This window comes from Corvus brachyrhynchos, unplaced genomic scaffold, assembly GCF_000691975.1.
Source record: "Corvus brachyrhynchos isolate BGI_N302 unplaced genomic scaffold, ASM69197v1 scaffold879, whole genome shotgun sequence".
NCBI classification, from domain to species: domain Eukaryota; kingdom Metazoa; phylum Chordata; class Aves; order Passeriformes; family Corvidae; genus Corvus; species Corvus brachyrhynchos.
Window position 1 is genome coordinate 32,142 of NW_008240173.1, and position 12,439 is coordinate 44,580.

Genomic DNA, 12,439 nt, shown 5'->3' on the forward strand with positions numbered 1-12,439 from the left:
TCCTTGTAAAATGTTGAAAAGTGATTTCAAAACATAAAGACAGCGAGGATCATCCCCTTTTTCACCCTTTTACCAAATTTCAGGGCAAAATGGCTGAAAGAGCCCAATCCTGAAGCAGAAGAGTTGTTCCGCATGGTGGCTGAGGTCTTCATTTACTGGTCAAAGTCTCATGTAAGTAATTCCTTGGTAAATACTTGTTTTAATGAGGTTTCTTAATCATTAGATCAGTTATTTAGTGGTTATGTTTGTAAAATACATTCAATGACAGAAGTGAAACTGCAGATGGGAAAGTAGTAATGACTCACATTTCTGACACATTTGAAATGGCAGAGAAGATAGGAGAGTTGGGTAGGTATTTTGTAGCATAGTAAACTGATTAAACATATTTTTCTTACAGAGTCTGCTTTGTTGTGGGTTTGTTGTTTGCCTGGTTTGTTGGTTTTTTGGGATTTTTTTTTAATATACTAAGCTCATTGTGTTTTGTGTCCTCACCCTATTTTTTTTTCTTTTCAGTTATTTTGACCCCATAACCTTTTTGTAATCACACCTAGTAAGCACTGATGCTTCTTAAATAAAGCATGATTCAGTGAATACTGGAATGTGGATACAAAAATGCTGCTAGCAAGGATTTTCTTGCTATTTTCTAAGTCCGTGAGAGACTTTTCTCACTCACAGAAGAGGTAGCAGAGTTATGTAAACAACCAAACACCTGCAACCTTGAAAAGTCTTGTTTATGGTACAGTAGAAAAATATTTTGGCAATGGATGTTTTAGGATTTTAGCCAATCACCCCAAGGGGTGGCTGATCCTTTGTCCAATTAGACTATGAAGAAAAAAGTCTATAAAGAGTTTGTAAAATAATTAAATAAATCAATCTTGCTGCACAATTCCTGCCTGCTGAATCTATCTTCTCTCCTCCTCCCTAAGGCTGCGGGACATGGTGATATACCTTAGGACATTTTTTTTTTAAATACTGGAACACAAAGAATTAAAAAACCCAAAGAGTCTGATTTCTTTCAGGCGTTAGATCTTTGTATGTACTGTTGTGTGTACTAAATTTCTTTATATGCTGTGACTTCAATTCTCTCAAATCTGGGGAACAAGATGCCTTATAACTTCTGTACTTGTGCCTGAATTTGACTGTAAGATTTATTATAAGCAACAGTGTGCACAAAAAGTGGTTACACTGTAGATAGATACTGGATAATGAAATCACCTGTGTATTCATAATTTCAGTCTTTTATTTAAAAAGTTTCTTATGTACCTGAATATAGTGGAAATTTGTAATGGGGAAAAAATGAGTGAGTAATTTACTAGTAAGGGAAAACCTGGACAATATTTTTATATTGACTTAGAGGAGGAGTGAGATTTTTATCATGTATTTTTCATAGCTAGGAGAACATTTCCTTCTCTCTTACATGGGGAAAAAACCCCAAACATACACCACCTGAGTTATGCAATGTAAATGAAGCTGAAATACAAAGACATTGTTGATCATCTGTTCATTTTTACTGTCCTTGTCTTAACTTGTGGATTTTACAGATTTCTACTTAATTCATATTTTTTATTTAAGGTATGTTTAGATAGAATCCTCATATAAATGCTTCTAACTGAGATCTTCTGTATGTTTCCAGAATTTCAAAAGGGAAGAGCAGAACTTTGTGGTACAAAATGAAATCAACAACATGTCTTTCCTTATCAGTGACACCAAATCCAAGATGTCTAAGGTAGTGTAAAGATTTTTATATTTTTCTCTTTGCAAAAGGAAGGTGTCAAGAAGACTCCAGAGAAGAACCTTTTGTTGTTTGATTTTTTTTGTTTTGTTTTGTTTTGGGTTTTTTTTTGGCAAAGAAATCTGTTGAAAACACTGGGTTGAGATTCAAAACACAGTCATTTGCGAAACGCATTGCAAAATATTGGCAATGATAAAATGCCAGTTTTACCTGTATAGGTAATAAGGAAATTGTCAAACCAGAGGCAAGTACAAAGTAGCTAGTACAGTTCTTTTGTTTAATATTGGATTTTTCTTTTCCATCTTTACTTTATTCTGCAGGCTGCAGTTTCTGACCAGGAAAGGAAGAAGATGAAGCGAAAAGGTGACAGGTACTCTATGCAGACCTCTCTCATTGTGGCAGCACTGAAGAGATTGCTTCCAATAGGCCTAAACATTTGTGCTCCTGGAGACCAAGAGCTAATTGCACTGGCCAAAAATCGATTTAGCATGGTAGGTGCTCTTTTTGCACTTCCAGAAGGTAGAAATATTTACTAATTGAATTCCTTGAATATTTCACCCTGCGTTCTTACAGCATGACACAGAGAATCAAGATGATAATTTTTTTTATAAGGGCACAGTGGGTGATTATGGTATATATCTACGTATTTTACTCATGGCTTAAAATATTTCAGTTTGAACATAGGATCAGTATGGATGTACTTCAGAATGATCAGTATATAAACAGAGATAGCATTCAGTAGTTAAACTAGTTATTTTTCTCTCTTAATTTTTAATGCAAAGTAGTGTTTGTTATATTTTATGAAGCTTGAATTTGGTCGGACTTGATCTTGAAAGTCTTTTCCAATCTACTTGACTGTGATAAAATTAAGAACTAGCTGTTTCTCAACTTCTATGCTCAGTATCATAACTATTCCTTTTAATCACTCTCATGTGAATGCAAGAATTTCTGTAGGGATAGACTGATTTAAAAGTTATTCTTTTGGGTATATACTCAAAGTGCAATAATGTGATTGTAATTTGGAATATAGTCCTTTCTCAAGCTATAATACTTTATACACTCTAGTGGGTTATATGACAATTGGACTCCTGAACTGAATGCTATAAAGGATAAGAGCTCTGCAAAACAAACAGAAATCAAATCACAGAAGGCTCTGTTCATGTTACTGATTTTATTTGGTCAAACTTTCTGTATGTGTATATTAGTAATCTGAATTCAGACTCACATTTAGTATGTTACTGTGAACAGATACGTATGATGCCATCCAGAACTTGATCCTGTGAGCTTGGATAAAAAAAGATTTATCTCGGAGATTTTTCTCAGTCTTTCACATTCTCAGTTTAATTCATCATCTGATGAAGCCCAAGGTTGATATTTAAATGAATTATAACTTTTCCTAATTACCTTCTATTCCTCATTTATATGATTTGTAATCTATTGGCAGAAAGACACTGAAGATGAAGTACGAGATGTCATCCGCAGTAATCTTCATCTTCAGGGCAAGGTAATCTATACACAGTTTTTAAATTTGACTTTTCTTTCTTTGAATTCGTTTGTTAGTGCCATATAGTGACAACTTGCCCTGGTTCATTAGGATAGCTTGTAGTCCCTTATTCTCTTCTGTCAAGTAACTTGTTCATGTCAACTGTTAAATGTTAGGTTTTTAATGTGTGTATATATGTGTTATATACAATAACATATGGCCCTTCAAATCTCTCTCCATTCACACCATTAATGCAAAATTGGAGATGGAAGGAAGATCTATCACTGTTTAAACTCCTACTATTATTTGAGATAAAGTCTGCAAAATGCTTAAAGTTTCTTAGTATCAGCTTGAAGTGTAAACGAAAAGGAAGCTGCCATTTTGCTGTACTCTGAAAGTGGAAAATCTCCAGTTTTCTCAATTTGTTCCTGCTTTTCTGCCCAGGGAAAAGAAGGTATTTTGGGGAAAAGTGTAGATTTTTGTTACTGAATTCCAGTTAGTGCCAGGTGACTAGCTTTAGGGGAAAAGTGCTGAATGTCTAGTGTAATTAAGCTGTTTTATTAATGCTTTAAATAAAGACCAAGAAGCCAGAATATGGAAGTGTAATAAAATTATGTATGTTTCTCCTCTATTGAAGAAAGATGGAATCATACCTATGGATGTATCTTTACTTAGGATTGTCCTCTACCTCCTCCCCCTGTCCCATGTTTTATTCACCTCAAGAAAAAACTAAACTGGTATTTCCTGTGCTCATTAAAAGTAACAAAAGGGTAAACATGAGTTGAAAATCTGGTGCTTTTTTTTCTGAACACTTTTTAAAAAATCATTCAGAAGTCTAGATTCCTCTGCATGGAATCTAGACTTCTGAATGATTTAAATGGAATTTAAAATCAGTGCATGGCAGAAATAAGTTTTTTTTAATGAGTCAGAAGTGAGATGGTTCTTCCTGAATAATATGTGAAGATTAATTTTCTCACATCATGCTTCCATGTCAACAACAAAAGTGTTTTGCATAAAATGTTACAAATAAAAATCCAGTAGTGTTAAATTATAGGGTTTGCACATAGAAAAGTTTACTCTGGAAGCAAAAGATTTGGTTAAATCCTAAGAAGCTTGAAATAATTATCCTTGTATAGCAAATATTGTTATATACTGAGAAGCAGAAAACACACAGGCAAAGTACTAGGAAAAAAGGAGTGTTTCTGAAGATCTTAATGAACAATAGTACTTAATGTGCATGCCATGAACATAAAACCCTTAAACACGAGGTGATTTTCTGTATAAACTTCAATAGTGTTTTCTTAGTGACAACGATAGCTATTTCTGTTCCAACATTGTCATTATGTGTCTATTGTCATCTTGTGCGGCATGCGGTTAAAATTCTTGCCCGGGTTTTCATGTTGCTAATTAGCACTTGTCCTCCTGTTTTAACTACTTCAGTTTCTATTTTGTTTCTTCACTGATACATTCTGCTGTTCTGAAATTTCTGTCTGTTACTGCTTTGTTGCCTGGAAGTAATGATACATCCTAATACCTTGATCTGTGCTTTCTCTTCAGAAACTTCCGATGCTTCAATTAAAAGTTTGCTATTGTTAAGCAACTTACGTCTCCTCTGTTTATACTACATGAGAATAAATGTGCTTTTTAATTTCTTAGACTGATGCAATTTCACAGTGCCTTGATGATTAAGACAAAAGTAATTTTAGCTAATCCAAAGTACATATTGTTGGATTTTCTAGTTGGAAACTTTTCAGCAATGACTTTAGACTTTCCTATTTTAAAATGAATTCCTGGTGGAAGTTGAAAATCTGAAATAGAGACACGTAATAGATACATAGATAACAAAACTAAACTGCTCTTGTAGTTAGCTTTATTTTATAGCTATTTGCATATTGTTTTATTAACTTTTAAAAACTCTGATTTTGACCTCTATGTGAAAAGTAGTTAACTACAGGCAAAATGATGATTTATCAGTGACATATTCTAAAGTTAACACTAAATGTGTGTAACTTAATTACTGAATGTATAATGTCTAAAGTTAAATTCAGTAGTTATGTACAAAATACAATTTATTCCATAATTCTCTGCTGTCATTAGGATTCAGTCACTGTACAGTCAAGTATGATGTTTCTTTTTAAGAAAAATGATGCCATCATGCCTGCACTACCCTTTTGTTGTCTGATTAAGTCAGACATAATGGGAATCTAGGCCAACTGGTCTTACAAATTTAAATTATTATTTACTACTGTGAATTAATAATGTAATAATGTAACTTAGTTATAATGGTATTTGTGTAAAGTGGCTTCCAAAATATAGGAAAAATACTGCTTTTTGAAAGGCTGGTTTTCTTCCAACCATGGCAATATTCTTTCTTCAAATGGTGTTTTCTGTTAACCACTTCTCATAAACACCTAACATTCTGTTATTTATGTTAGAGTTAAAATGTAATTTATCTAGATTCGTCTTTGGAGTACTGCACTGTTAGAGAATCATCCTTCTGAATCTTTAGCTATTAATGTCGTGGTGTCTATTTCATGCATTTGTCTACCTTTGTCTACATTTGTGCATTTGTCTTCACCCTCTTTCTGTCTTTCCTTTCCTTGCATGCCTGCATGCTGTTACTCAGTACCAAGCCTTTTATTTCAAGAAATTGATGACGAAACTTGCATTCATTTTGACATGGATGAAGCTCAAGTCACCAAAATCTTCTTCCAGCCATTCTAATTCACATCTTGAAATGTCAACTACTCATACCCTTAGAAAACTACCTATACAAAAAAGCTGTACCTTGATAGAATGTGAGGAGTCCTCAGATCAAAAGACATCTCCACCTGTGATTAAAAGGTCTTTTGTGGACTATCCATTCATGATGATCCAGTCAAATGCTCACACAAAGACTGTGGATGTGACAGTTGTTAACAAATGGAAAAGCCGAAAGGTGGAAGAAATGCCTGCAAAATGTGGCTTTCTAGGTTATAATAAGCTATTAATGAACGACTGTGTAAGTTTTTAATCATTCCTGAAACTTGAGTAAACTGTGTATCATAATGTGTTTTGTGGAGGTGAATTAGCATTATTGTCTCACCTTAGGCACAAATTGAAATCTGTATCCACAAAGAAGTTTTAGACAAGTAAGTGTTGAGTTCAAGCCCTATGCAAATCTGTAGGGTTTAGCTCCTAAGTTCTCTAGCCATCTGGGACAGTGTGTCTTCAACAGTAACTGCATAATTAGGAATGATCACTGGCCACAGTTCTCAGTAAAATGGGTCATCGGTGTCATTGGCACAATAAATGGCTGCAAAGTGTGTTGCATCAGTGTTGATTAGCAGAAGGACTGGGGAGACAAAACAAACCAAAAAAGAAATCACTAATTGTAAAACAGAGAACTACAGATCAATGAAGTAGAAAAAATGAAATGTAAACAGAAAAATGTAATAAAAACCATTTTGCTTCTTAAAGTTCTTTATGATTTGAAGGCTGATAAGCAAATGAATCTGGAATTAATTTTTCAAAATTAATTTTAAATTTTTTATCTAGTAATCAGTAAAATTAGGATTTTATAACAATTAAAAAAATTTTATAATAGACATAAATAATAGCAGTACTTCTAATTTCCATGACTGAAAACTAAGTAATCCCAACTAGCAGAGCAACACTTTCAATGTGGTTTCATTTAATAATGGGAAAGGCAGTGTACTAAGTTATGGCTGTGTACCTCATATTCATTACTTTTCCTCAAATATTATATTCATTGCTGGTGCCAGTGCTATTTGTTGACCAATGATCTTTTGCTATTTGTATGATTATTAGTGTTTTAGTTCTGTGGAACAGGTTGCCCACAGAAACTGTGGGTGCATCATCTCTGGAAGTATTGAAGGCCAAGTTGGACATGACTCTGAGAAATCTGGTCTCGTGGAAGGTGTCCTTGTGTATGGCAGAGGGGTTGGAACTAGACGGCCTTAAAGGTCCCTTCCAACCCTAAACACTTCATGTTTTATGGAAGCTCTTAAAAAGCATTGCACAAATTAGTCGTGATCTCACAGTGTAGTGGATGCTATGTGGGTTAGCCATGTAAAAGTGTAGGACAGCCATATAAAGTGTTTCAGTTGACCTTTGAAGCAGTTTCTCTACTAGTTAAACTGTTTGGAACATTTTGCCTTGGTGACATGTGAAATCTTTCTCTTGCAGCTTGAGGATCCCGCCATTAGATGGCAGATGGCACTTTACAAAGATTTACCAAACAGGACTGAAGATTCCTCAGACCCAGAGAAGACTGTGGAAAGGGTCCTTGATATAGCTAATGTACTGTTTCACCTGGAACAGGTTAGACACACTTTACCAGTTCCATTGCTTCTTATCTAAATAAAAGAATTCACTCTTTCATTTGTGCTTTGACCTGCTGTATTTAATGTTATATTGTTTTTTCTTTCTTTGGATGACTACTGCTTACGTGCTTAATCTTATGTTTTGTAGTCCAATATCATGGTCATATCTATCTCACAGTGTATTTGCAGCAGCTCCAACAACAATTTGTTTGGCCAATCTGGCCAACTCATATATCCCTTGCTGCATTCAAGAAACAGCAGAAGCAGGTTGGAGGAATCATTTTTTCTGAGAAAGATCTGTCAGAATGTTTTAAGTTGCTTCAGAATCTGGCAAAAAGGTCTATTGTATTATCTAATATTTTTTGCAGTAATATACGAGCTTCCCATGTGACCTGAACTACTATAACTTTCATTTAAGTAATTCTGTATTTTATTTTGTGTCCTTTCTAGTAGCAGTATTCTTTAAAATATGACCTTAAAAAATCTCCTAAATTGATACATCTTACAGGTCAAAGACTAGTTGATAAATTCATTTTGTGACTTTTCTTTTAGAATTGTTATGTATTTTGCACTTTAGATTTATTCTGTGTTTTTTCCTTTTTAAAATGTAGTGAAAAAACAGGACATTAACTTGGAGGGTATTCCTAATGGCAGAGATGAACACTGCTGGTTGCATAACCTAGACTACAAACTGTCTTCATATAGAATTTACTTTTTTTTTTTTTTCCCTTTTCAAAGAACATTTGAAAATTCAAGGTTCTCTTGCATTCTCATTAGATTAGTTGGTTTCACTCAGAAAGTTTTCAGATCCGATGTCAGGAAGCTTCCACACTGTGATGAGGTCACTGGTTCAGTCAATAGGAACCTGAGAGATATGCACTCTGCATATACACTCTGCAGACGGTGTGTTGATGTGAATATCTGTGTCCCGTCTGTTGCATCACACAACTCTTCTTTATATAGTTGGCCAGCCTTGATATGGACTTGCTGCAAGTTCAACAGCCTTATACAGCTTGGTAGAAGAGAATGAGTCACTAAATTTTACCTGTTGCTGAATATGTGTGGAGAAAGCAAAACGTGATAGAATATGGAAGCAAATCCTTGTCAATCATGGTTTGCCTATGAGAGAGAGCGAGACAGGAGAATGGGTGCTGATTAGGAGGATATAGGGTTGCTGTGAGGAAAGAAGGCTAGAGAAAAGCTAGAAACATAGGGGAGAAAAAGGTTTTCTCTTTTACCCTAGTTTTATCCAAGTTGACAGCAGTAGTACAGAACAGGATGGATTCTCATTGTAACACCAGATCAACATTTAAGATCAGTACTTCTGGTCAGACTCAGTCAAGTAAATGCTTTGCTTGTTGTCAAGTAAATGCTTTCTGCTTTTTTTATGACTACCTTGCACCTATTTCTTTAAAGATTTAGCCCCACAGCTTTACTTACCTTCTGTAGGAGCTTTTGTTACTGAAATGGGAAATATGGTGTCTTTAAAATGAGTGAATATATGAGCACTGCATCTGTTTTTATGATAGTCTTGAGTAATCCTTTGCTCTCTGTATACAAATACTCTGTTCTCCATATATACATACTCTGAATGCTTTCTGTATTGCACTTGCAACAATCAGTTCATTCTTTGTGTTTTCTTTCCAGGCAGAGCTAACTTCTTTGTTTTTATTGTTTTCAGAAATCCGCTTGCGTAGGCCGAGGCTATTTCTTTTGGGAAAGTATAGAGGGATTTATAATTGTTTGTGAAGATATTACTAATTACCTAACTTTCACATTTGGATTTGAATGACTTTTAAATTACTAGTGCTGGCTTTTTTTTTTGTGACTGTAAACATGTTTGCTGTGAACACTTTTTTATACTTTCTCTTAAAAAATACTTTTCATTTGTATTTTATCTTTTAGAAAGAACTTGTTTAAGATTGTTAACATTTAATCTTACAAGTATAATTACATATTTCACTGAATAGCAGTGTTTTTGTTCATTTAATTAAATGTTCATTTTTTAACTATTAACATTTTTTGTATTTCACTAAACTGGATAACCAAATTTGGGTTGAATATTGGCTCTACATAAACATCAGAGTTGTCACTACATATTTTACATATAATGCTTGATTTTGTTGCAAGGGAGAATTACTAAGTCTTTCAGGGTAGAAATACTAACTTCCACTGCCTTCTTTGATGCTGTTGGAACACAGGGGAGTGTAGTTGTTGTAGAAGAAACAAACCCTCCATAAAAAAACCAAACAGCACCCCCCCAAAAGTCATCCCCCTCTTAACTCTGCAACAGTTGTGTAGGTTAAATCGAATTATATAATCTTTATGGAAGATGTGTGAAATAAATCACAGAAACTCTGAATAGGCTGTGGGAAAGGAGTGATCTGTAGCACAGCCTGCAATCATAGTTCCCAGTTATCCAGTCAGGCTATATACAGAAGTATGCAAGTGCTCTTCAGCACCACAGTAGTCATTTTCTTCAGATGGAAACAAGGATGAAAGGTAGAAGAACAAACTCTAAAAGTGTAAAAGATGAAGATGGAGCACACCCAATTTCATGTCATGCTACTGTAGAGCCAGGATGCAGAAAGATAATATATCTTAAGATGAAGCTGTAGTTTTATGAAATGTAGCTAAAGTGTTTTGATGTATTTTATGTACATTCTGTCTGTGCTAATTCATGGAAAAGATTTAGTCTTAAGTCTTTGTACTTGTCACTTTTTCTTAAAGTTAATTCTTTTCCATTGTAGCTCATCATGGTACATATTACAAATAAAAGATTAATTGTATCCATGAAAATTTCTTTAAAAATATTGTCTGACGCAATGTGAAGCTGTACAATTTACCTGTACATGTGTAAAGAGTTACATATAAAAGATAGAATGAATGAAGATTCTTCACATTAAAAGTTAAGGTCTTCTGAGAGATGGCCTTATTTGCAATAGTATTCTATCTAAAAGATAGAAAAAATTGAATGAAGTGAAAAAGAAGAATATCTGTATCATACCAGGAAAGGGAGATTCTTGCTTTAAGTTTATTTTCTAAATTCTGATTCTATGATTTGGCTGAATGCTTGAACTCTGTCTGGAACATTTTTTCTGATCTATTCCTCTTCTGTTCCTTTTCTACTTAATTTATCTGTTAACTAACATTTTCACTAATATTACTATTTCCAGGCACTAGGGACATTGCATCATTATTTTTCCATGTGTATTTTGTGTAACAGGTGGAGCATCCGCAGCGTTCCAAAAAAGCAGTGTGGCATAAGCTGCTGTCTAAACAGAGGAAAAGAGCGGTAGTGGCCTGCTTTAGAATGGCACCATTGTATAATCTGCCAAGGTGAGAGCTATATTGTTCTGTCTTTCACAAATGCACTAATATTCATACGGAGCTATTTGGCAAGATCAAAAGAAAAAAAATAGTAAACCAGTTTGTATGCTGCTTTCTTTTATTAGGTTTAATTGCTTTTTTCTATATTCTGAAAAAAATAACAAAAAATATAATTTTCAATTTCTGATTTCAAGTCTAATCCTGAACATTAAAAAATGCAATTATTTGAGCACAATCCAAATTTATCTATTGCTATTATGTTAATATTTAAATTAAAATAATATGACAATATTTTTTATTAAAAAATAAAACAGCAGTGTGGCAATGTATTTTATTTAATTATGATTTTTAAATTTCTTTAAAGTTTTATTTATTATCTGTTCCTAAATAATTATTACTATGTTTTATTATCAGTTTTACATGTTAGTGGAACACAGTTTTAAATAGAACATTTTAATGTAATTTTTTTTTTTAAATGGGTGCATTTGACCATAGAAATTTTGTTTCCCTTTTAAATTATTCTTATAATGACTGGACAGTTCTTCAAGCTAAATGAAATTCATATTGACTAAATCTTGTTTTTAAAAGTTTACAGCTTTTGTTTTAAATGTTCCTTTTTAGACACCGAGCCGTCAATCTCTTTCTTCAAGGCTATGATAAATCTTGGATTGAAACAGAGGAACACTATTTTGAAGACAAACTGATAGAAGACTTAGCAGTATGTCTGGGTGAAAGGGTCATAAGAATGTATTATGGATTAACATTTATCTTGTATAGTAATAATTATAAATCTGTGAAGTACCTAAGATATCACCTAAGCTATTTCTTCCCAAAGGGATGAGCTATAACCAAGTCACTCTGATAGCTTTTGAAAAATTACAAATGATGGAGATTCCAAAATCCCCTCAGGCAGTTTGCTTCAGGGCTTCAATAATCTTTTATAAAGCTTTTTTTCTAAATTACATATCAATTGCTATCATTCCCCTATTTCTTATCTTCTGCCCTGTGGAGAACTGGAACAGCCTATTCCCTCCTGTTTTGCAGCTAACCTTTGTATATTTGAGGACTACATAATCCACATTAAAGCTGTTTAAGTCAAAAGGTTAGAATATGAAACTAGAGGAGTTCTAGTCTTAGATCAATCAGTTCCTTAGAAGCTGTCAGAGCCTGCTTCTTCTTCACAGAAGAATCTTCTTGTCAGGGATATGAGGATTTTTCCCAATGATGAAGTGTTAGAGCCATGTCTTTAGCCCTGTAAATACCTACGGTGGTTTTCAGTTGAGTCTGGGGTCCTCATCTCTTACAATTGTCTCTCTGAAAGGTAGTTTTTTCACAGGTTGGGCAAGAACTAGTACTAGGGATTCATACTGGGAAGTCCAACAGAACACAGTCTGAGATCAGTCCTTTCATTGTAAGGAGAGCCTGCTCTCTGCAATAGAGAGAGGAAGCTAACTGTAAAATTTCTATTAGAAAAGAAGTAATAATTTGCTTTTACTGCTTAAAGCTTGTGCTTAAAACCAGCTACCCAAGTTGTAAACAATTTTGAAAATTAGGATCAAAATAGTGCAA

The 12,439-nt window shown here is 34.0% G+C and overlaps 1 protein-coding gene across 1 annotated transcript in view; it reads left to right on the forward strand.

The window, feature by feature from the left end:
* Positions 1–12,439, forward strand: part of LOC103622760 (ryanodine receptor 2) — a gene marked incomplete at its 5' end in the record, with an annotated part of 108,580 nt that overhangs the window by 31,907 nt on the left and 64,234 nt on the right. Inside the window, 8 exons of the mRNA XM_017744897.1 lie at positions 84–171; positions 1,634–1,726; positions 2,053–2,223; positions 3,177–3,236; positions 7,404–7,538; positions 9,222–9,257; positions 10,767–10,879; positions 11,492–11,588. Of these exons, the coding sequence (XP_017600386.1) occupies positions 84–171; positions 1,634–1,726; positions 2,053–2,223; positions 3,177–3,236; positions 7,404–7,538; positions 9,222–9,257; positions 10,767–10,879; positions 11,492–11,588 (793 nt within the window). The remainder of the gene's footprint in view (positions 1–83; positions 172–1,633; positions 1,727–2,052; positions 2,224–3,176; positions 3,237–7,403; positions 7,539–9,221; positions 9,258–10,766; positions 10,880–11,491; positions 11,589–12,439) is intronic.